Source organism: Anastrepha obliqua, chromosome 3 (assembly GCF_027943255.1).
Source record: "Anastrepha obliqua isolate idAnaObli1 chromosome 3, idAnaObli1_1.0, whole genome shotgun sequence".
Taxonomy (NCBI): Eukaryota; Metazoa; Arthropoda; class Insecta; order Diptera; family Tephritidae; genus Anastrepha; species Anastrepha obliqua.
Window position 1 is genome coordinate 39,877,115 of NC_072894.1, and position 25,520 is coordinate 39,902,634.

A 25,520-nucleotide genomic window follows, 5' to 3' on the forward strand; every position below is an offset into this window, starting at 1 on the left:
CTTTGGACGAGGTTTACCAGTTACTTTGCACTCAGATGACGATCGTTTTGATAGTGGAATGAGACGATGGATCCATGTTTCATCCGTTGTCGCATATGCCAAATACTACTCAGAATCATCAACACGTTCTTGTTTTTAGTCAACAGTGAGCAAACGCGGCATCCACTTTGAACAGAGCTTCTCATACTCAAATGCTCATGCAATATAAAGCCAACAAGTTCGTTTGATATCTTTACGATGTCCGCTAACTCTCGCAAATTCACTTTTCGATCGTTCAAAACGATTTTTTGGATTTTTCTTAAGTTTTGTGTGGTCTCCACGACCACGTTTGAAGTCAGCAAATCATCATTTTATTGTTGATTCTGATGGAAGGGAGTCCCCATAACACTTTTAAAGCCGTTGCTTTATTTGAACGGTATTTTTCCCATCGAGAAGCAGTGCAAAATTAAAACACGGAATTCTTTTAGATCCATTGTTTTGAAAATAAAAAAGTAGCGTCACTCTTAGTACAAATACTCACGAACTTGATTACATGAAATATTAACAGCTATCTTTTTAAGGTGAGTACTAACTGGACTTTTCAGCCCATGTGTTTTATAACATATAAATCAACAACACAACAAACAAATCGGTACTTAATTAATTAACGCTATAAAGCAAATCTATTCGGAGTATTCCATACCAACATTTGTATGGAGCTGTATAAGTACAATTATTTAAAAAAGGAAAAAAGCAATTGTAAGTACAAAAAAAATAATTAAACAAGTACTCACGTTTTATTGTGGCAGCAGTTCCATTCGCTGGCAAAGTCACAGAGCTGCCATAGCGTTTGCGAGCTTTTTCTGAATTCACTTTCAACAACAATTTCATTTTGATTATATGAAGATACGAGTATTTATACATATACGTACATATATGTGATATTTCCGGTAGGAAAAATTATGAACTGTGTATTATTTTCAAACGAGAAGGCTGGTGGGTGTGTTTATAAAGTTTTTAGAGGTTGCGGATTATTTAATTATAATTTTTAATGTTTTTCACAATACGTTTTACACCAAGCGAGAATGTGAAGTGGTGAAGTGTTGTATTTATGCATTTTTTAGGTTTTTTTTCATAATTTTTATTGTATTTACAATTTTCAAACTGCTTTTGTGGCTATGTGATTTTTTATTACGAGAAATTGTTTAAATTCCAAAATAATTACCAGGGGTATGTTTTTGCTTTTGGATGCAATTACTTATTAATAAAATGGTAAACACTGAACTCTATTACACAAGAATGCCGATATTTACACGACTATCACTCCCACAAATGTTCTATTAAATAAGTCTTTAATATAGATGCTATAAATGTCTCTAATATACGGTTGGGGGAGATAGAAATAAATCCATTATTTTTGCGCAATATATTTGCGCAAATGGCTTAAAATTGTTTTGTGGTCGAGATTTAGCTACTAACATGTCGGTCAATGTCGATTATTTCTATAATTTTATCTACATTTCGATATTACAGTCTGTGTCAGAAGAAAATAACCGGTTTTTTTGTTGTAACTTCAAGATATATTTCGTTCTGCTTTTTGCTGCATAATAGTCCCACTGAAAGACTACGACGTCAGTGCTAACTCAGGTTAGTGTCGTTCGAAACTTTCCCGTAAGCGCAACCGAAGAGAAATGAGTGAGAAGTACACGAAGTGTTTTCCTTATCTTACCCCGCGGCTGCAAAAGTAATTAAAAAATCAAAAAAGTTTGTTTTGATGTGGAATCAGCGGTATAAGGTGCAAATGTTGATGACTTTTCCGAGCGCGGCTTGAAGCGAGTGACTACAACAAAGCAGGATAAAGTGATCGTCCAACTTTTTAAGCGGGGCCCTTCTTTGTGACTACGCCAAGCACTATCAGTTCTTGCTAAAAAGGGAATAGATGTGAGTATAAACACCATCGAACAGTGACTGAGGAGGCGAACATATTCTACCGTCCCACATCATCAAAACCACTGCTCTCAGAAAAACACATTGAGAAACAACAAAGTAAGAAAATGGCGTCGCAGTATTGGACTGGCCTTCCCAGTCCCCAGAGCCCAACCCCATTGAAAATGTGTGCGGAACTATGAAAACGCATCTTGCCGGAAGGCCAGCCCAGGATTTAAAGCAACTTGTGCGGCAAGTTCGCAAAATCTAGTCCTGTTTGTCGACGAGCTACGCAGAAAAGCTGGTTCAAAACATGAAGAAGATGCCAGGCTATACTCGACAAAGATGAAGACTACACGGCTTATTGAGTAATTGCGACTCGTAGTTTTGTACATACTTTCATGTAAATAAAAATTTGAAATATATATCTTTTATACTGCATGTATAATCGCGGTTCCTTTTTTCTGACACAGACTGTATCTTTAGCATTAAAAGTGCCTGAGCGGAATTGACGAAATCAAAATTGCACGCAATTAATTAGCTGCTACAGTATCGGCACCGGAAACACCATTCACAATTTCAGCGGTCTGGCTTGCATTTTCGCCTTTATCAAAGAAGAATTGTTAAATGTACCGAATTTTCTCTTTGTTGACTTGCGTTGTTGACACCTTGTAACTCACAACCGAATGGAATAAACAAAAAGAATTTTTTAGTGTGAAATGTCACCTAGACAATGAATATAAACTCTCAGTTGTTTGATCGATACTATCGATATCGGTCACTACAGCTATCTACCGGAAAAATAATGGATTTCTTTTTTCTCGACCTAATATATGTATGTATGTAACAAACACATTAACACGCCCTGCAGAAAAAGTCAGTGTTTTCGGACTAGTGCGCTTCTTGCGAAAGAGGAAGCCTTGCTACTGAAGCTCTTGTTAGAATAATTGGCTTAAAGCTTTTATCGATTATTTAATTACTTAGTAATTTCTTTCATCCATTAGTTGTACTTATAGATTACTAGAACTATGTAAGTAATTATTCATTAGCTTTGATTAAAGCAATAAATTATTCTAAAAACAATCCCCACTTTCCGGGAATAACTCCAACTGACTACCTTTGTACTTCATTCAAGTGCCTAAGATAACGATTGTGCGGTGCCTTTGAAGAGCAGTTGGCCCTAAAGGGGGAATACGAAGTGTTTAAGAGAGCCTTAAATTAAGCGTGGGGCAATTAAAATGAATTAACTCCAGCAAAAGCATTAACAATTAATACGGTTGGTCACACGCATTGTGGAATAAAGTTTTAGAGGCGCATACCAACGTTAGCAACCCGAATAAAAACACCTGCTTCTATACTCGGGCATGTTACCACTCCAATTGAGGTATACCTATTAAATTGTTTTTGATTTTTTTCGCTTCCTAGGGATTTTCCGGTATAGTGAAGATCTGAGATTACAGTATTCAAGATTGGATTTAAGAAAGGAGACATAAGAGGTGAGTTCAAAAAGTATCGCGAATTTTGTGTTTTTTCAAAAATTATTTATTTATTCATTAATATATATTTTGTCCCCTTCAAAGTAGTCCCCATGAGATATTATGCACTTATGCCAACGTTTTTTCCAATCCTCGAAGCGCTTCAAACAATCATTTTTTTTTTATTTTGTTCGATGCTGTCTTTATCTCGTCAATCGTAGCGTCGTCCTTTCAAGGGCCTCTTCATTTTCGGGAACAAGAAAAAGTCACAGGAGGGCAGATCTGGGAAATACGGTGGATGTGGCATCATTAGTGTGTTGTTTTTAGCCAAAAAGTCGCGCACAAGCAACGATATGTGAGGAGGGGCGTTATGTCGGAGTCAACTTTTGTTCTTCGAAAATCCGGACTTTTTGGCGGATTCCTTCGCGTAAATTGCGCATAACATGCAGGTAGTATTCCTTATTTAACTCATGATGCACAATGTCCCTGCAATCGAAGAAAACGTGCGGCAGCTTCCATTGAGATGATTGAGCCTTGGTTTCCACGTCATAATCATAAACCCACGATTCATCACCAGTTATGACCCTTTGGAGCAAATTTGGTTCGTCGCGGACAGAGTCCAACATTTAATTAGCAATGTTCATGCGATGCTGCTTTTGGTCGAAATTGAGCAGTTTTGATACGAATTTTGCGGCGACCCGTCTCATGCTCAAATCATTGAAAAAATCGAATGGCACGAGCCAATCGATATGTCTAGGTTCTCAGCAACTTCTCTAACGGTGATTCGACGATTGGCCATACCATTTTCTTCACTTCATTAATTTTTTCGCCTGTTGTTGAAGTGCTCGGGCGTCCGGCATGCTTTTCGTCATTCACATCTTCTCGGCCTTCTGAGAACATTTTGTACCACCGATAAACGTTGCTTTGGTCCAAAGTAGCTTCTCCGTATGACACAGTCTACATTCGGAATGCTTCCGCGCACTTAATTTCGTTTTTCACACAAAATTTGATACAGCTTCTTTGATCCATCTTTTTGAATAGGTAAAAATCGAAGACGAACCGAAACACGTACAATCGAAGCAGCTGTCAATAATTAACGGAACATTCAAAATGGCCGAACTCGTCGGCATGAGTGAGAGGGATGAGTGCCAACATATGGCCACAAAAAAATCGAAATTCGAATATACGTGACCTACAAAAATTCAAAATTCACAATACTTTTTGAACACACCTCGTACCCATAAACGTCTGATATGAAGTACCATAGAAGTTAAATTTGGTGTATTTTGTCATGCAATCATGGATCACTAAATCAAACAATTTTTCTCAGTTAATTTCTAATTTCTAAAAAAAAAATCTTTAGCATAAATATCAAAATAAGTTTGTTAAATATTTCAGGGTTGCTTGTGGTTATGGCGTAAAGCCAACTGGTATTCTATCATTCTTGGGTTATAACTAGAGAAGAACCGAACTTCGGCTTCTGCAATATACGGTGACAAAATTTAGTTCGACTTCGGCAAAAAAAGAGCCGAGCCTTGGCCAAACATTTCTGTAAAATGTGTTGATAAAAAAATGTATTAACATTTATTTATTGTAAAATTTTTGAATACTGTTATCTGAACTCGGATGATTCCATGTGTAGAAGTCCACGCAAGTGGGGAAAGTTACTGATCGCCATTCACTTGGGAGTGGCCAGGACGATTCTTCTACATATGGTTCAAGCAGCTCACAACGTCCGGGATTAGCCCACGTATCCTCTGGTTAGCTTCCGAACACCCGTTCGGGAGTGAGCTAACGTGAGAAGGCGAAACATTCCAGGATAGCTGGTTGTGCGCTGGGTTTGGGACCCGCCACTTAAAAATCCCCCCCAATGAAAAGATTAAAAAAGCCTCGGATGAGAACTGCCTTTACTGATGACGACCCCTGCAAACGAAATAAGGAATATGATTTGAGGGCATGCACCTGGAATGTCCGGTCCCTTAACGGGGAAGGTGCCTCTGCCCGGCTGGTTGATGTCCTCGTGAGAGTAAAGGCTGACATCACTGCCATCCAAGAGATGCGATGGACGGGGCAAGGAAAGAAAACCATAGGACCTTGCGACGTCTACTACAGCTGCCATGTAAAGGAGCGCAAATTCGGTGTCGGATTTGTTGTGGGAGAGAGACTTCGTCGCCAAGTACTGTCGTTCACTCCGGTGGACGAGCGTCTCGCAACAATCCGCATCAAAGCCAGATTTTTCAACATATCGCTAATTTGCGCCCACGCCCCGACGGAAGAGAAGGACGATGCGACCAAAGATTCCTTCTATGAGCGCCTGGAACGTTCCTATGAGCGCTGCCCCCGCCACGACATAAAAATCGTGCTTGGCGACTTCAACGCCAGGGTGGGCAAGGAGGGAATTTTCGGTCCCACAGTCGGAAAATTCAGCCTGCACAACGAAACATCCGGTAACGGACAGAGGCTGATCGACTTCGCCGGGGCCCGAAACATGGTAGCTGCAGACTACCAGATTCCAGCATAAGAAAATACACCAAGCTACCTGGCTGTCTCCTGATCGAAAAACGCGAAACCAGATCGATCATGTTGTGATAGATGGAAGACACGCTTCTAGTGTATTAGATGTACGTACGATCCGAGGACCCAACATCGACTCGGATCATTACCTTGTTGCAGCCAAACTGCGCACCCGCCTCTGTGCAGCAAAAAACGTGCATCTACCTACGCAAAGAATGTTCGACATCGAAAAGCTGCAATCACAACAGACAGCCAGAAGATTCGCCACTCGACTCTCACTCCTGCTCTCCGAAAGCACTGCCCAACAAATCGGCATACGCGAGCAATGGAGCAACATTTCTCGTTCCCTACGTACCGCCGCCGAAGAAGAAATCGGATTCCGGCGAGCCCGAAAAAACAATTGGTACGACGAGGAGTGTCATGCTGCCGCAGAAAGAAAAGATGCCGCCTATAGAGCCACGCTGCGATCGGGCGCAACGCGAGCCATGTGGGATCGCTACAGAGAGCTGAAAAAGGAAGAGAGACGTATTATCCGACAGAAGAAACGAGAGGCCGAAATACGTGAGTGCGAGGAGCTTGAGATGCTGGCCAATAGGAACAACGCCCGAAAATTCTACCAGAAAGTTCGGCGGCTTACAGAAGGTTTTAAGACCGGGGCGTTTTCCTGTAAGAACAAAGACGGCGATCTGGTGACTGACGTACAGAGCAATCTTAAATTATGGAGGGAACACTTCTCGAACCTGTTAAATAGTGACAGCTGCGCATGTCATAGAGAATGTGAAGATCCCGATACCCCAATCGATGACGACGGAATTGTAGTTCCGTTACCCGATCATGACGAGGTGAGAATAGCGATAACGCGCCTAAAGGACAACAAAGCCGCGGGCGCCGACGGACTCCCGGCTGAGCTATTCAAACATGGCGGCGAGGAGCTGGTAAGGTGCATGCATCAGCTCCTATGCAAAATATGGTCGGATGAAAGCATGCCTGCCGATTGGAATTTAAGTGTGCTCTGCCCAATCCATAAGAAGGGCGATCCTGCAATTTGTGCCAATTACCGCGGGATTAGTCTTCTAAATATCGCCTATAAGGTTCTAGCGAGCGTATTGTGTGAAAGGCTGAAGCCCACCGTCAACCAACTGATTGGACCTTATCAGTGTGGCTTCAGACCTGGAAAGTCTACCATCGACCAAATATTCACAATACGCCAAATCTTGGAAAAGACCCACGAAAGGAGAATCGACACACACCATCTTTTCGTCGACTTCAAAGCTGCATTCGACAGTACAGAAAGGAGTTACCTGTATGCCGCTATGTCTGAATTTGGTATCCCCGCAAAACTAATACGGCTATGTAAGATGACGTTGCTCAACACCAGCAGCGCCGTCAGAATTGGGAAGGACCTGTCCGAGCCGTTTGATACCAAACGAGGTTTCAGACAGGGTGACTCACTGTCGTGTGACTTCTTTAACCTGATGTTGGAGAGCATCGTACGAGCCGCAGAACTTAATCGCTCAGGCACAATATTTTATAAGAGCGTACAATTGTTGGCGTATGCCGATGATATCGATATCATCGGCCTTAACAACCGCGCTGTTAGTTCTGCCTTCTCCAAACTGGATAAAGAGGCAAAGCGAATGGGTCTGGTGGTGAACGAGGACAAAACGAAGTACCTCTTGTCTTCAAACAAACAGTCGGCGCACTCGCGTATCGGCACCCACGTCACTGTAGACAGTTATAATTTTGAGGTTGTAAAAGACTTCGTGTATTTGGGAACCAGCATTAACACCTATAACAATGTCAGCCTTGAAATCCAACGTAGAATCTCTCTTGCCAACAAGTGCTACTTTGGACTAAGTAGGCAACTGAGCAGTAAAGTCCTCTCTCGACGAACAAAACTAACACTCTACAAGACTCTCATCATGCCCGTCCTGACGTATGGCGCAGAAGCTTGGACGATGACAACATCCGATGAAGCGACGTTTGGAGTGTTCGAGAGAAAGATTCTGCGTAAGATTTTTGGACCTTTGCACGTTGGCAACGGCGAATATCGCAGACGATGGAACGATGAGCTGTATGAGCTTTACGACGACATAGACATAGCGCAGCGAATAAAGATCCAGCGGCTTCGTTGGCTGGGTCATGTCGTCCGAATGGATACAAACGCTCCGGCTTTGAAAGTATTCGATGCGGTACCAGCTGGTGGTAGCAGAGGAAGAGGGCGGCCTCCTCTGCGTTGGAAAGATCAGGTGGAGAAGGACTTGGCTTCACTTGGTGTGTCCAATTGGCGCCGGTTATCACGAGAAAGAAACGACTGGCGCGCTTTATTAAGCTCGGCCAAAATCGCGTAAGCGGTTATCGCGCCAATTAAGAAGAAGAAGAAGTTATCTGAACTCACTTTTTGTTTTAATTGCTTTAAAATATCATTTGCTCTCCCAAAGAGTGCGACTAGTAAGGAATTGTTCCACTCTATGCAGATAAAGGGTGCCGCTAGCAAGGTGAAAATTCCGATAAGAAATTGTTTTTATATTGCAACTATGAGTATTAAATAATTACTACTACTACAAGTTTAATTTTTATAAACATAAGTATATGTTACGAAATTAATACGATTGAGACTTAGGATCTATTTTTACTAATTACATTTTCATTTATTAATAAAAATACTAGATTTAAAAATAAACTTTCGTTTGTTTATTACTTATGCCCGGTCGGTACTATAGCTCAGAATTCGATAAAAACTGTTTCTTCAAATATCTCGATGATAAAAAGGTAAGCCTTGCGGCACATCGCCAGATCATACAATAATTTTCATTTATTGTTATGCCTTTATTTTTAATTTTTAGCTGAAAATAATATATCCTTGGAAATGTTGTAGGCAATTTTTTTCGCAGATTTGGAAGATTTCAAGTATTGCCTTCATTTACTAAAGGTTCTAAAACTAGGATAAGGTTTTAAGTAAACCCTCTTTTGATCACTAAAAGACTGCTTCGCATTTCCCCAAAGAAGACAGCAGTTCTGAATACTTGGTACCAATTTTTTTCACTCAGTTTTTCTTGCAGGGAAAGTGTTAGTGTGGTCGTTTCTTTGTTTACTAAATTTCTTTATCTCACTCTTACAATTCTGAATCCCGCCTAGAGGCCAGAATGCGTCATTTAAATTTTCTATAAAGTCGTGACTAATAATCGCATAAACAAATGGGCATGAAAACATAGTATGACGTCACTAATAATTATTTATAGCACCCATTACCCCGGGCGTTCTTAAATCGTTTCACTTCACTTCGAATAATTTCCTTGCTTCCAATTGCATTGACAACACTTTTTATATTTGTATACACTGTTGATTTTAAAGGCATTTTACGACAGCAGAATTTCCGCAAATAATATTACTTCACGCAATTTCTTATTGCCATATTTATTTATTTAGTAAAAGAAAAAAAAATAAAATAAATTTTCGCGGAATGCGATATCAGACGCATTTGTAATCGTCGTCGTCACAGTGCGCCGTAACAAAACCGCTTCAACAGCGCTCAGCAAAATCTCAACTAAATGCGATTGTTCAATTTTCGCAAAACTTTACTCAAAGGGTGACAAGTCAAACAACCAGCTGGAGAACGCTACATACATACACGCATGCCGATGGGCAAATAAGCAAGCAGCCATTCAGCCAGCCATCCAATTGACCAGCAAACAAACCGATCATCCAGCGAAGTGGTCAGAATGTCGATTGGCGTATTCGGTTCTCCGTGCCATACGTGATATCACCTCATACATAGTACATATCGATATCTTTAGGTATGTAAGTGTATGTATATGAATATACAGTAAGTGAGCTAAGTGGCTTAGCGATGAGTTTTTGTTGATTTTAGATGGGAAGTGTAAGTGTGTACATACATATATCATATAAGTATTACGAGTATAGATAGGCAGCCATTTACATTTGTATATATGTATTTACAAGTATCTTTATACCCACCCGTACTAGGGTATTGTAATTTTGTTCAAACCGTGCACGCAATAACTCGAGCAAAACCAGTAAGAAAGTGCTCAATTCGGTACGGACCGAAGTTTATACATATGCCAGCGCAATTTATATACCCGAAGTAATATAAATAAACATAATTGAAATGCGATAAAAATCACGCCCACTTTTATATATGTATTTATATACTGGGTTTTCTAATAAGAGGTGTTATTTTGATATTCAAAGAAAACTGCTATTTTTTAATATAAATGATCGCATGTTTATTTCATTATAAAGAGGAAGGTATGCCGTTAATAGTGGAAAATAACATCAGGCAAATGACCACCACGACTACGCTTACAGGACAATATCCTTTTTATGAAATTTTCCATAACCGAATTGCAAAGTGGATGCCCTATGTCCTCGATAGCCTCATGAATTCCATCTTTGAGGTTTTGAATCGACCCTGGGCTGTCGGCGTAGACCTTCTCTTTCACGTGGTCCCAAAGAAAAAAGTCACAAGGTGTTAAATCACAAGATCTCGGTGACCAATTGTGATCACCTCTTCGAGAGATAACACGGTCCGGAAACTTTTCCCGTAAAAGATCAATGGTTTCGTTGCTTGTGTGGCACGCGGCGCCGTCTTGTTGAAAATAAACGTTGTCCATATCAATACCATCCAATTCCGGCCTGGCCATAAAAAATCGTTAATCTTCTCTCGATAGCACCGAATAACACCTGTTATCGGAAAACCCTTATAATTGGCGCATATACCCTTTCTGGGTGTTTGGCAGAGCTCTTCCTCCTATTTGTGGTGTGCGTCTTTATGTTGTTCCATAAATGGAGGGACCTACAGTTTTAAGCCGACTCTAAGGAGGCGCGACTGCTATTAGAAACAACTTTTTCTTTATTTTGGTGTCTCACCGAGATTCGAACCTAAGTTCTCTCTGAATGGTAGTCACGCACCAATACATTCGGCTACGCCGGCCACTTTTTTATATATTACAATTAAATTTCCGACCGCCCGTTTGATGTTGCAAGCTATATATAAGTGAGTTTGTTTGATTCCAAAAATTAACAGGCAGCCCAAATTAAATTTTACTAAAATGTGCGCGGAATTTAGCCTTCCTTACTTGTTGTACGTAGACACGTTTTTATATCAGCGGGAATCGCAATGATTGTTTCTTAGTACGTCGACTTTTACGATTTGTGTTTGCTCAACACGTACGATTATTTGTTTTGCCTTGCTTTAAGTGACAAAAGGTTTTTATTGTGTATCACAGTGGAAATTATACCAAAGTTCATATATAGTGTAAGGGGCGGTTCATATAGATATGTATGTACATACATAAATCGTTATCAGTAAAACAATTTTGATCTACTAAATACAAGTGGCAATTACGCATCATTGAACATCAGCAAGATCTAATTAGTTTAGTTCATTACAGATACAAGCCTTAATTAATTGAACGTTTTTAAAAGCTATGGTGTGGTTTCCATCCTGTTACGTACGATAGATTTGATGCCAAGAATTTCGGGCATTGCTGTAAATTTTTCTGAAAATTGGTTTATTTGTAGGCCAGAGAACAATAGAAGTGAAGAATTTTGAAAGTAATATCATAATTTTGAGAGTTATTTAATGAGTGAAATTTTTATGTAGAATTTTTTAAAATTAAATATTTCAGTTTCTTTTTATCAAATCATTTTAACTTTTAAGGATATAAAACAAAAAATATGAAAAGAAAATATATTACATTTTTTTTGTCATATCTAAAAACTCCCAGCTCTGATTTTTATTCTTATACAGTGGCTCAATAAAGAACTCGGGCATGCAGCTTCAAATTTTAAATTTTTGTAAGATGCAAGTTTAATGTTTTTATTTTTATATTTTTGTATTGGGTATTCAAATACGATTTTAAATATGGTAATAAAAATTTACAAATCCATTACCTCCTTCGTATATAAAATTTATCATGCAGCATTCGCAAAATTGGTGTCAAAAAAGAAGTAGAATAAGAAGAATAATTGCGATTGCTTAGCACTTTAAAACGGGGAGTCCCACAATTAATTTGCTCTCGGTAGAACAGTGCAAAGAAAGAACCAAACGTTATAAATTAAAATAAAATTTCAGTCGGGTTTTCTGAATAATAGTCCAAACTATAAAGCGGGGAAAAACCTCAATTGATGTCAGAAATTTAATTATTAGTATTATTAGTAATGAAAATGGTAAAACCGTTCGGGAAATCGGAAAAATAGTGGATAGACCCCGTTCGATAAAACTTCTCTAAGAAACAAAATCCGTGAAAAGTAAAAAGAAATCGGGACGCCAAAATAGTTCTCGGTGATAAAACTTTTCTAAGAAACAAAATCCGCCAAAACTGTTTTCGGATGTAGATGAACTGTGGATAGTGCAACAAATTAAGAAAAACCCAAATTTGAGCGCTCTTAAGCACGCAACAGAAGTCGCCCAACACCTTAAGGCGCCTTTCGGGTCTATAGGCGTTGAAAAACAAAAAATCGGTCGATTATTCATCAGGAGATATGTCGCTATGGTGGGTAGCAGATTTACGAAAAAAAAAACATTTTTCTAGATATTTTATCTGTTTATTGGAAAAACAATCAAAAAAAAAAAAGAAATTTTTTCACTTTCTCGCTCTTAAAAAAATATAAAAATTGATTATAAAATTATAATTGTGCTACCCGCGAGAGCCACAAGTCTACTCAATAACATATTAAAAATTCAAATCAATCGAAAGAGTACTTTTTGAGGAATTACCTACGCCAACTTGGAAAAAATAGTTTCGAGAAAAGCACGGTTAACGCGTTAGTACCTGGGTGTCGTACTCTAAACCGGTCTCTTTTTAAAGGACTGTAACGTCTAAACTACAACGAATTTCAATATAAAAATTTGGAAGTATATTTTTATAAGTATAAACTATATAAGATGAAAAAAACGATATATTCGAAATTCTAGTCCAGAAAGGTGCCTTAATATTAACTACAACAACTACAACCCTGAAAGTATAAGTATAGTGCGTTGCGAAAAAATATTTATAATGGAAGATGTGCACGAAAAAAACCTTTCATCAACGATATTAACCGACACAAGAGAATAAAATTCGCAAAGCGTCATGGGGATAAGGATTTCGAGTTCTGGATGCACGTTTTATTTGGAGATGAAATCAAGTTTTAAATATTATATTTCGGCCAGATGGAGAATCATATGTGTGAAGGCATAATGAAAAGTTGCTGGAAAAAAACTTACGTCCAACAGTTAAACATGGGGGTGGGTCGGTAATGGTATAGGGTTCTATGTCCACTACTGGTACTGGAAATTTGTGCTTCATTAACGGCAATATGGACAATAAACAATACCTAACAATTATGAAAGAAAATTGGTCCAAAGTGCTGACAAGTTGGGAATTAAGGACAATTTCCAGTACTATCATTAAAAACGATCCCAAGCATAAGGTAATGTTTTTAGGTAATGTCCTATGTTTGTGTCTATGATTTATGTACTAAAAGTACTTGAAACACCTCCACAATCTCTAGACATCAATGTAATTGAACATCTGTGAGCTCATTTGGAAATCAAACTGAAAACGCATGTTATTAGAAACAAGAAAGACCCAGAAGCTGCTATTGAATAAGAGTGGGGGAAAATAGATCCTTTAACATGCAAGAAGCTGGCCGAATCCGCGCCAATAAGACTGAATACTGTGAGAAAAAATAAAGGCTTGCCAACTATATATTAATTACCATATATTGTTTTTTCTTAAATATTATTTGCCTTACTCTCTTTATATAAATGTCCGAGTTCTTTTTTGTCATATATTATAGTTTTTTTTTAATTTTTTATGTTTGTATTTTCCATCTACGAATGAGCTGAAATTTATTTATGTTTTCTGTAGTTTTGAAAAATACGCTTGAAGAACGAAAATAAATGTGACACAGAAACGTATTAGATTTGCATTTTAATATATATTTTTTTATTTAAAACCATATCACTTAGGTGTCCAAGTTCTTTATTGAGCCACTGTACTCTTATTAATGACTGATGCTCCGTAATCACTGAATGTTTGATAGTGTGGTTCCCATACATTTTTGATGCATATTCAAATACGTACAGTGAACCAGGAAAAAAGTATATATAAGAAAGTAAAAACGAATCGAATTGTATCACACGTGTATGTAACACATGGGCTGAAAAGTTCCGGGCTTAACACATAGATGGCACTAGTTTTAATGCATTCACCTCTTTTCTAGTTAGTACTAACCTTAAAAAACAGCTGTTAAAATTTCATGATATTCTATTCATTAGTTCGTGAGCTATAGTGCTAAGAGTGATGTTACTTTTTTATTTTCAAAATAGTGGATCAAAAAGGAGTTCGTGTTTTAATTTTACACTGCTTCTTGATGGGGAAAAATATCATTCAAGCTAAGCAATGGCTTCAAAAGTGTAATGGGGACTCCGCTTCTTCAGAAACAACAACAAAATTTGGTTTGCTGACTTCAAACGTGGTCGTTGAGACATCGATGATGCAAAACGCAGTGGGCGTCCAAATGAGGTGGTAACACCAGAAAATATAAAAAAATCCAAAAATCATTTGAACGATCGAAAAGTGAAGTTGCGTGAGTTAGCTGACATCATAAAGATTTCAAAGGAACTCAATGGCTTTATATTGCATGAGCATTTGACTATGAGAAAGCTCTGTTCGAAGTAGGTGCTGCGTTTACTTTCTATTTTGTTTCGTCAAGGCAACACACCGTGTCACAAGTCAATCAAAACAATGGGAAAAACTACATGAATTCAACTTTGAATTGCTCCCACATCCAGATTTGGTTCCCAGCGACTACTGGCTGCTCGCAGTAAAGCAAATGCTCGCCAGTAAGAAATGTCACTCAAATGAAGAGGTTATCGCTGAAACGGAGGCCTATTTCGAGGCAAAAGTTAAATCGCTCTACAAAAGTGGTATTGAAATGTAAGAGCGACGCTGGAATGCTTTCGTTGTTCTTCATAGAAATTACGTTGATGAATAAAACTAATTTTGAACAAAACAAAAAAAAACACGTTTTCTTTGTTAGGCCCGGGTCTTCTCAGCCCGTGTGTTATATAACAAATTTGCGTGGATTCAATAATATTTTTTAATTTTATCCGTCATATTTTGACTTTCAAATTGTGATACTTTGCGATTCGAAGTACTCATATTACTCTAAATTTGAGCCATGTGTTGTGAGGGATGCCCACTTTGGCTGCTTGTTCTCCGACACAACAAAAGCCAGTTATGACCGCCGTGTGTCTCCAAGCGTCCCGTCGTTTCATGTTTATCCACGTTGACATTTGTTTGTGGTTGTAGGTCAGTCAGGATATGATCTGATTGATCCGACTGTTATTGCATACGCTGATCTTTATATTCTACCAAGTAATTTGATGTTGTAATCTCTCCCTTGAGCTGTCCACCCAACTACCGATCCACACCATAAAATTGATCGGATAACCGGCTTATACAACCACAATGTAGACTAGGGTTGAAGATGCCATCTTCTTCATAGCATACGTTTACAGGCAAATAAAGCGATTTCTGCTATCTTTACCCGTTCTCCAATGTTTACTTTCCAAAGGCAGGGAGTCCCAAAGTACTTTGCACTGGTTGAAAGTGAAAGAGTTTGTCCATTAATATTTGGTAGGGTAAAAATTAGTACCTTATATCTGGTGGTAAATATAATAAGTTCTGTTTTACGTGCGTTTAAACTTAGGACACAGCCTGTGGCCCAAGAGTTAAGCTCGCCTAGCCCTCTTTGAATGTTCCCACTGTTCGTAATGGGACACAGTCCTGATGTCATTAACACCACATCTTCAACGCACGCAACCACTTTGACGCCACCTCCATTTAGTTTTATTACGATTTTGCTAATCACACATAGCCTATGGACCCTCTTAGTTATGCTTACCATATTAGCTATAATGATCCTGGTTTCTAGCATAGATATGATCCAATTGCTAAGAAAATTTTCCACCCCTAAGTCTATTAACGCCCATTGAATAGCCATGGCACCCTGTTTATTTACAAGAGACCCCTCTGTTCTTAGGATTATCTCGTGAATCCCTGCCCTTGAGATAAGTGTGTTGTGCAATTGATATACTGATCTCTCTCTCTCTGAGGACGAAAGATTAATTGTCCTAAAGTCCTTCGTTAATTCATGTCCCCTTCCATCTTTGGTATGAAAACGACTCTAACAAGTTTCCACTTATTTGGAATATATCCCAGATTTAGACATACTTTGAAACTTTCAATTAGCAGGATACTATCAAGAGTTTCCTGTAACATCTTAGGACAGATTTCGTCAGGACCTGGAGTTTGAAAAGGTAAAAATGATTTGATTGCCCATGCAAAACACAGATGAGTTTAAAAGAAGTTCTAGAGATTCTTCCGCCGTAGAAGTCCAAGTGCCATCTGGCCTCTTGACCCAAGAAGCGATTGAATGCATTTTGTAGTTTCTTCTTCTTAATTAGTGCGATAACCGCTTACGCGATTTTGACCGACTTTAACAAAGCGCGCCTGTCATTTCTTTCCGTGCTAACCGGCGCCAGTGGGACACTCCAAGTGAATCCAAGTCCTTTTTCACCTGATCTTTTCAACGCAGGGGAGGCCTTCCTCTTCCTCTGCTACCACCAGGTGGTACTGCATCGAATACTTTCGAAGTCGGAGCGTTTGTATCCATTCGGACGACATGACCCAGCCAATGTAGCCGCTGGTTCTTTATTCGCTGCGCTATATTTATGTCTTCGTAAAGCTCATAAAGGTGATCGTTCCATCGCCTGCGATATTCGCCGTTGTCAACATGCAAAAGTCCAAAAATCTTGCGCAGAATCTTTCTCTCAAACACTCCAAACGTTAAGAGCTATATGACGAGAGCCTTGTAGAGTGTTAGTTTTGTTCGAGTTCGAGTTTACTACTCAATTGCCTACTTTGTCCAAAGTAGCATTTGTTGGCAAGAGAGACTCTACGTTGGATTTCTAGGCTGATATTGTTACGGGTGTTAATGCAATGCTGGTTCCTAAATATACGAAGTCTTTTACATTTGTAGTTTACAAAAAATAGATTCAAAAATAGCTCAAGAATAAAACTCTTTTTGAATCTTTACTTTGAAACGCTCTAAGAATATATATTAAATTTAGCAATAATATTTTAAAGCACACATTTAATGAAAAAGTAAATTTAGTCGCATGCAAACAATTAATATTTTCTTAAGAGAGTTGAAAGCGTCATTAATAGGCTTATAAATTAAACTCAAATGCCGCATATCACGTTGCATGTACAAGTACATGGATGATTCTGAGAATTTCACAAGTGATAAATGCAAAAATCTAAATTGCAGCGCAGTCGTGACTCCCTTCAATGGTTGTGTACGTACATTTTTATACACATCCGTGCAGTCTTAACTATGTATGAATCGTGATAAGCTTTAAATAAGTATTTGCAAGGGTCAGAAATTAATAGCTTAGTGAAAATGAGTATCTTAAACTCATTAAATATGTATATACCTTAACTAATTTCACTATCAATTAACTGCATATAAAGTTATAAAGAAAGTTATTGTTATAAAACAAATAAATCGTCATTCGAAACTGTTAGAGTATTCAAATTATATTTTATATACACATGTACACTCAGCTCTCTTTGCTTTAATTTTTCACGGTCTTGTTTTACACGCAATTCTAAAAACATATTACAACTGACACTATGACAATGAGTGATTTGTTTTAGAGATTTAGGAAAGTTAAATGCTACTGTAAGGCCATTGGTCTTCAAGATTATTTAGGATATGTAATTAACTTTTCATTTACTATGACAATTTAGATAAGTAAATAAATATATTTCTTATTATGACATTACAAAAGGTCAGTTGGTGTATTTCGTTTCTCTTTTTATTGCATTTTTTATCATCAGCAACATCCCTCATCGTCGGATTTGTGTGCGCCAGAAGTCTGCTTATGTGACTTCTGCTCGCAGTTTGTATTGCTCAATTGTGTCGATGTTTAAGTCGCAGTGAGTGTCAGGTTTTGGTATATACCAAGGTGCATTTGTTATCGTCCCAAGTATCTTCGACTGGACACGTTACGTCTATACCATACTTCCAAATTGGTGCAATTATCGTTTTGCAGATTAAGGTTTTGTTTTGCAGCGAGAACTTAGACTGAGATCCCAGCAGCCAGCACAGTTGCTGAAAGCGATTTTTAATTTCATTTTCTTTTTTTATTATATGGTCCTTCCAGTTTAGTTTAGAGTCAATTGTAATGCCTAAGTATTTAGATTTTGTATTAGTATTCGCGTCAGAGCTTCCAATCTCTAATGAGTCTATGGTTACATTTCTGTTCGTGTATTTGACTTGAATTGTTTTGTCGCCATTACTTTCTATATTTTATTTTTTTAACTAATCCAGTGTTTTGTTTAGGTCGTTTTGTAATTTTTTTGTGTGCTATATTCGGGTTTCCATGAGATGCCATTACTATAGTGTCATTTGCAAACTTCGTAATCATGCTGTTTTCTGAAGACGGTTGCGGTAAATCAACCGGTGTAGATTAGATACAGAGTGGGCCCTAATACACTGCCTTGGGGAATTCCTGCGTTCAAGGGGTCAATGAGTGAAGATGCATCTTTATATTTAACATAAAATTTTCTGTCGTGGATGTAACTTTTTAGTGTTAGAAAGTAGTCATTTGGCAACCAAGATTGGAGTTTCTGCAGTAATACAGGGTGCCATACTTTGTCAAAGACGTTAGCTAAATCAGATACGAGTATACAGCCACACATACTTGTTTATTGTTGAAGTCATTATTAAATTTGTGAGAAACTCTGTGCACCTGTTGGATTATTGAACGTTTTCATCTAAATTCGAACTGATGTTGAGGAATTAAATGCATTCTTGTTATGATAGGATCTACGCGGTCAAAGAGTAGCTTCTCAAATATTTTTGATAAGTCTACCTTATTAGTCGGTACGCCGATGCAAACGTTGCATCTTTATCGTGTTTGGGATCGCAATTATTTCGGCAATTTTCCATGACCTTGGGAAGTATTTGAGTTTATAGCAGCGTTGAAAACGTACCTAAGATAAATTATTGCCCTGTCGGGCATATGTTTTACAATTACTTTCGAGATGAGGTCGTATCCAGGGGATTTGTTGTTGTTCGAAATTAATTATTTTATCTCTGTTTTGTGATGATATGCAAAAACTGTGTAGCTTGTTGTATGAGGCAAATCGAAGTCGCTGGTATTTTCATTTTCAAATATGTATATCTTTAAAATTTGGAGCTAGAATAGTCGCTTTTTCCGATGATGTTCGACCCCATTGGCCGTTTGTGGCTCTTATTGGTGTGAGGTGTATTGTAGCTCCGACCATCTTTTTGGTCGCCTTCCAAAATGAATAGTTTGTAGATTTTGTTGCGTCAATAATTTTAATTTTAGTTTTTTGCCCTTTTCATGTGTCAATAGGAAATCTTGTAGTCTGCCTTTTTTCATTTCTCAGTTTAATTTAATTTATTAGGATCAGTTGAGATATTTCACGTTATAAAGCAATTTCCAATAAGAGGTGTTATTTTGATATTCAAAGAAAAATGTTATTTTTTAATATAAGTGATCGTATGTTTAATTCATTAAAGACGAAGGTATGCTGTTAATAGTGGGAAATAACATTAAACAAATGACCACCATGACCACGCTTACAGGACAATATCCTTTTCATGAAATTTTCCATAACCGAACTTCAAAGTGGCTGCCCCATGACCTCGATAACCTCACGAATTCTATCTTTGAGGTCTTGAATCGACCCTGGGGTGTCGTCGTAGACCTTCTCTTTCACGTGGCCCCAAAGAAAAAAGTCACAAGGTGTTAAATCACAAGATCTCGGTGGCCAATTGTGATCACCTCTTCGAGAGATAACACGGTCCGGAAACTCATGAATGGTAAAAGATGAATGGTTTCGTTGCTTCTGTGGCCCGTGGCCCTTGTTGAAAGTAAATTCCGACCATAAAAAAGCGTTAATCATCTCTCGATAGCTCAATCCTATTCAAAATAACACCTGTTATTGGAAAACCCTTTATTATATTGATTTATAAGTACTCATAGTAGTTCACACTATACCTAAGTACAGTGCAATCCAAAGAGTGGATGTACGACACAATAAATACATGGATACACACATACATACATGCCCCCTTACTGGTAAACAAGCATACTCAGCTAACTCAAAGCTTAGAAATTCCGTGAATTTTATAAATTTTTCATATGTATGTATGTATAAGCATTCGAAGATGAAAGCTTTCATAGTTACCTCCGCCCGCTTGCATGGAGCGCGCTTCCACCGTAGCATCCATATATTGGTATATCGTTACGGGACCCTGATATTGGGTCATAGGACCTATAACGACATCCGACGAATTCGATAGGTTTATCACGCTCGATGGCTGTATGGCAGGATTTGTGAAGATATTTTGCGGCAACGCAGCAGGCGAACTATTAACTGGATGACCAGAACTGTGACCTTGCAGACTCCAGAGTGCATTGTTTGCCGCGGAGGTAAGAGGGTTAGGATTGCTCGTTGAGCGCATGCTTGCACGGTCCTCCTCCATATTTTTGTTTTATTTTTTGCTCTGGTACAAGTGTAGCGTTGTACTTTTTACTATTGTTATTTTAAATATACTTTATATACACTAATTAGTACAGTTATTATTTTTTAATTAGTAAATAAAATGTAATTCCCATAAATATTACATTTTTGTGTTAATTTTAACAAGTGGACAACCATCACAACACGCCACAAAGAGCTGTGTACGAGTAATTTCAAACCGGTCAGTCACACGCGCGCGCTTTGTTTTGATTTCATGTCTAGCTCAACCGCTTTCAAAATTCTGACTGTGGTTCGCGCTGAGCTTACAATGCGTTATTGCTGAGATATTTCATTGCCTTTCCGCTCGCCATGGGGAGAATTTATCCAATACAAGTTTATAGCAGGTAGTATCAGATCATGCGACCAGCAGAGATTTATTTATATATGTAAATACATACTCCTATACATACATACATATGTGCGCGTAAAGTAAAATTGCGTATATCAGTATTGTTTGAGTGAATGGGGAGAAACCCTCTGTGTTGATCGATATGAAGTAGATATATTTACTTATATAAATACGATTATATGTACTTGCTCTTCGAACAAAACATATGCAGCGAAAACATGTAGCAAGGAATAAACTTATATGCAAAAGGATTACCGGGAAAGCCGTTCGAGACATCTAAGGAAATTATTATATTAGTTAAGACATTTCTAATTAATTTAGTTACATAGCCTAAAACTGAATAGTTTTCGAGATATTCGATTCTAAAATTATTAAAAAAATTAAAAAGTGTTTGGTTTTTTTGCTTGTACGTTTACTGTAGGCTTTTACGTTCGAATAGTATGTAGCCCTGGCAGTTATACAATAGTAATTTCAAAGAGATTCCTATTTATGAATTCCATCTGGAGAATCTGGAAGGGCTGCAAAATACGCTTCCACAGTTTTAAGGACCTCATCGTTTGATGAAAAACGCTTTCCAATCATGAATTTTTTTAGGTCTGAAAACGGATTGAAGTCGCTACGGACCAAATCTGGTGAATACGGTGGATACTCCAACATATCCGAACTTTAATTCGTGGATTTTAGCCATTGCCAATATGCTCTTGTGACACGATGCATTGTCTTAAAGAAAAAAAGATTTTTTTCTTTTGAAAACTGGATCTTTTTTCACGATTTTTTGAAGTGAAACTTCTTAGGCGTCGATGGACGAGCGAGAATGGAGAGCAAAATTTCAAGGCCATGCAATACATGGAAAAAAAATCGCGGAATAAAGTGCTTAAAAAAACGTGCATTCAAAGTAATATCATAAAAAAGATGTGCGCGAAATTTCAGGGAGATCGGTCAATAACTTTTCGAGTTATCGTGTACGCCAATTCGAAAAATATAGTTTTGAGAAAAACGCGTCTAAAGTTCGAATATGTAACTATACCTCTTCCAGCGCTCGAACGCAAAGAATAGAGTCGTCACGGTTGACGATCTATAATATAAGAAATACTTAAATTTACGTTCTAAAATTTTTTTGACATATTCTTAAAGTATTGTATATCATTTGTATAACATTTTATGAAAAAAAAATTTTTTTTCCAGATTTTACAGGTATCTATTCCTTAAGTTTCAATACGCTCAGCTGCTGTTTTTTTTTTTTTTGTAAATTTTGTCTGTTTGTATTCTCAGCAAATGTTATGTAGATATATATATATTTTCTCTCTCTCTCTCGGGTCTCTTCCTCTTTCTTTGTCTGCCTTGAAAGTTTCACTTCTGCTATGTGTACCATGCTACACGTACTTTTTTTTACTTTCAAAACACTGATGCTAATACCTTCTGGCCGATGTTTGGACACGAACCCATTTCGGGCCGAAGAACCAGGTTCATACCATTCTTGCCTTGATAAGAATCAATTCTGAAAATCCAATTTATCCTTTCGAAACGCTCTAAATGTTGCTGAGAAAACCACATGCGAATGTGTTTTTGTTCCATTGTTAGCGAATGCGGCCCATTGGGCACACATAGCCCCTGGTGACGCTCAAGCATGCATGTCCAGCAGGCTTATATGTGTGCGTGTCGGGTGACACTCGTACTTGCTCCGTGTCACACATACTTGTTGTCGGCTTTTGCATGATGAAAATCAAAAATTTTAGATATTAGCGTCAAGCACCCGACACGCACACATATAAGCTGCAGAACATGCATGCTTGAGCGTCACCAGGAGCTAAATGAGTGACGTCGTATTAGCAACGGTATGGCCAGGCTATCAATTTCGTAACATTTTTTTTTTGTTATTCAGTCTCGGATTTTTAGTACTTTCTTCATGACTTTTTTCTAGTTTGTTCTAATTAAAATGTTATGTTTACAATTTATAAAAAAAAAATTTTTTAATTAGTTCAATAATTTACTCAGTTTTATGTAGTTTTACTTTTTTAACATCTGGTCGCATTGCCCGCGATTGCGGTTATTGTTGGTGTTCTACTCCTTGCAGCAGTCAAATCTCTCTCTCGCTACTGCAGTGCTGCCTTGGATATAAAAACGCACAAACTACAAAATGAAATACCAATTTTTTGAACTTTGTATGCGTTTAAAATTTGCGGTTTTTTTAATAAATGTTTGGTTATGTAAAATTCAATTTATGATTGTTTTGTTAAGAGAACGACTTTTTTGCTATATTTGAGATTATATAACAAGATAAGGTATTCTTTTTGTAAAAATGTCGATTTAGTTTTTTCCGTATTTTCTGGTATTTTTTTTGTTTGTTTATTTTTACTATGAATGCACCTCTTGATGCCCAATGTCCCACTATGGATTGGGGCCTGGAGGGACCGATTACACCACAATGGTTTTAGTTCGTATTCAATAACTTCAAACGCTTTTTAAAATGTGTAAAACGGTTTTCAAAGTTAAGAAGAGTTCAGAGAAAAAGATTCAATATTCTTGCATTACCTTAAAAGGAGTAAAAATTTAAATTTGCACTTTCAAAATATTAGATTTTCTACGAATCAATAAATGTTCATTAGCACTAAAACATAAGTGGAGGGACATACTTTTTTAAGCCGACTCCGAACGGCAAATTGATTTTTATGAGGGGCTTTTTAATGGGAAAAATACACTTGGAGGTTTGCCTTGGCTTGCTTTTTATATAATTCATGCACGGAGATTCAAACCTGCGCACTTCCGAATGCTAGTCTGGTCACTTTTGCGATCAATGTCCCGAAAACTACAATCATTGTGGCTAACAAACCATAATAATAATGCAACTGATTCACTGGAACTAAATGCCGCTATGAGTAGATATACCATAATATTTTAATAAAACCCTGTTAAAATACTATTAAGGAAACACTAAACACTCCTTTTATATTCGCCAAGTCAATATGATTTTATTTTCCAGAAGTGTTTTTGCAGGCGGCCCTCCTTTAAATAGAAACTACGAATACTGTACTCTGCAATATCTCAATGTTTTTAATTCAGTTTTATTAAAACTGGAAATAAAAATTGTGGCTTTTGCATAACAGCTGTTTCCAAAATATTTCATTGTAAATTTTGAAATTAGCGAAATTTCCGCAAGTAGAAATGATCGTTTTTCTTACTTTTGGGCTTTTTTTGTAAACTTAAATATATAATAATAACACTGTGCGACAGTGATTTTATACTTTTATGGAGACCTAGTACAACTTGTGGCTATAGAAAAACTAAACAAAATGGCATAGGAGAAATTTCCAATACACCCCCAAAATCTCGTTTTATGGCCATCAAACCGTTTTTCAGTAGGTTGATGTGAAGAATCACTCCTAACTTCGCCAATTTCCATCCGATTTCGAATTTGTTTCGAAAAAACAAAAACAAGCCTTTTTGACAGTGTATTGACAATTTTTCTGAAATGACAACTGACGAGACTGTAGACGGAAGTATTTGGAATTTTTTTATTTTTTCTCTATTTTTTCAACTTTGACATAATTTTTACGATATTGTCCGATATTGAGGATTTTTTTTAGTACACTACTGTTATAGTAAATTTAATTTTGCGTCGAATGAGCTATATTTGACTGTAATTGAATTAAAATTAATAGAGTTGTGTGAGTTTTAAGATTTTATTTTTTTTTTACTAATTTGGTATGTAGGTATAACTTACGCTAAATGGGAATAAGGACGTGTTTTGATGCGTTATTATAGATACGTAATATTTATTGGAGTATATATGTATACATAAGAGTACACTGTACTGCATACAATAGAACTGGTTAAAACTTACGAAAATATCTGACATAGGTATTATCACACTTTTTTTTTCAATAGAAATATGAAAAAGCTCCCAAGGGTACCAAAGTTCACACTGTACATTGATTAACAAAAGAAGTTTGTTATTATAATTTAACCTTATTAAAACGTCAAAGTTTTATTGTTTGTTTCATTGAAATTCAAGAGATATAAATCAAAACGTTGCCAGAAAAGTCGAATTTCTCAATATTCTCCGATGATGTGGCATCATCAGCCTTATCATAAACCAGATGATTGTTATTTTTATAAAACGGACGTAATCGGTCATCATTATACAGCTCGAAAGCACATGAAGTATGCTGATGTTGCAACTGTTAAGAACCCCGTAGTCTTGGACGATATGATTGACTCAACTGCAGGTCAAGTTCAACTCATTGCTGATGATGATCAAACTGATAACAATAAACCTGATGATGAAGAGTACTTTCCGTCTGGTTCTAAGTCTTCAGAACGACACATTGTATCAAATTCAGATTTTCAGGATCTTTCTCGTGATTTACTTCTATCGGGAAGACAATCTGAAACGCTCGCTTCTCGATTTAATCAATGGAATTTAGTTGATGACGACTTCAGATGAATGATGATGATCGAATTTCTTACAGAGAAGTATTCAAAACTGATGAAGAGAATGACAAATGTACCGTACCATACTAAACTCCAAAGGGCCTTTTCCAATGCATTTTTAAGTTTGGAATCAGTTCCGTTGTGTACTGCACCGTACCGCACCGTACCATACCGTACAGTGCTGCACTGCACAATACTCTAATAAATAAA

The 25,520-nt window shown here is 37.4% G+C and overlaps 1 protein-coding gene across 6 annotated transcripts in view; it reads right to left on the reverse strand.

Annotated features, from left to right (window-relative positions):
- The window catches only part of LOC129243051 (peptidoglycan-recognition protein LA), a 41,350-nt gene extending 20,570 nt beyond the window's left edge, over positions 1-20,780 (reverse strand). Inside the window, exons 1-2 of one of the 6 annotated variants that reach the window (XM_054880131.1) lie at positions 9,177-9,446; positions 774-1,220 (exon numbers count right to left, since the gene is read on the reverse strand). In XM_054880131.1, the coding sequence (XP_054736106.1) occupies positions 774-903 (130 nt within the window). In that variant the 5' untranslated portion in view covers positions 904-1,220; positions 9,177-9,446. Of the gene's footprint in view, positions 1-773; positions 1,237-9,146; positions 9,447-20,194 lie in introns of those variants that run through there. The other 5 variants (XM_054880132.1, XM_054880129.1, XM_054880127.1 and 2 more) reach the window with 5 other exon arrangements.
- Between the last annotated feature and the right edge of the window lie 4,740 nt (positions 20,781-25,520).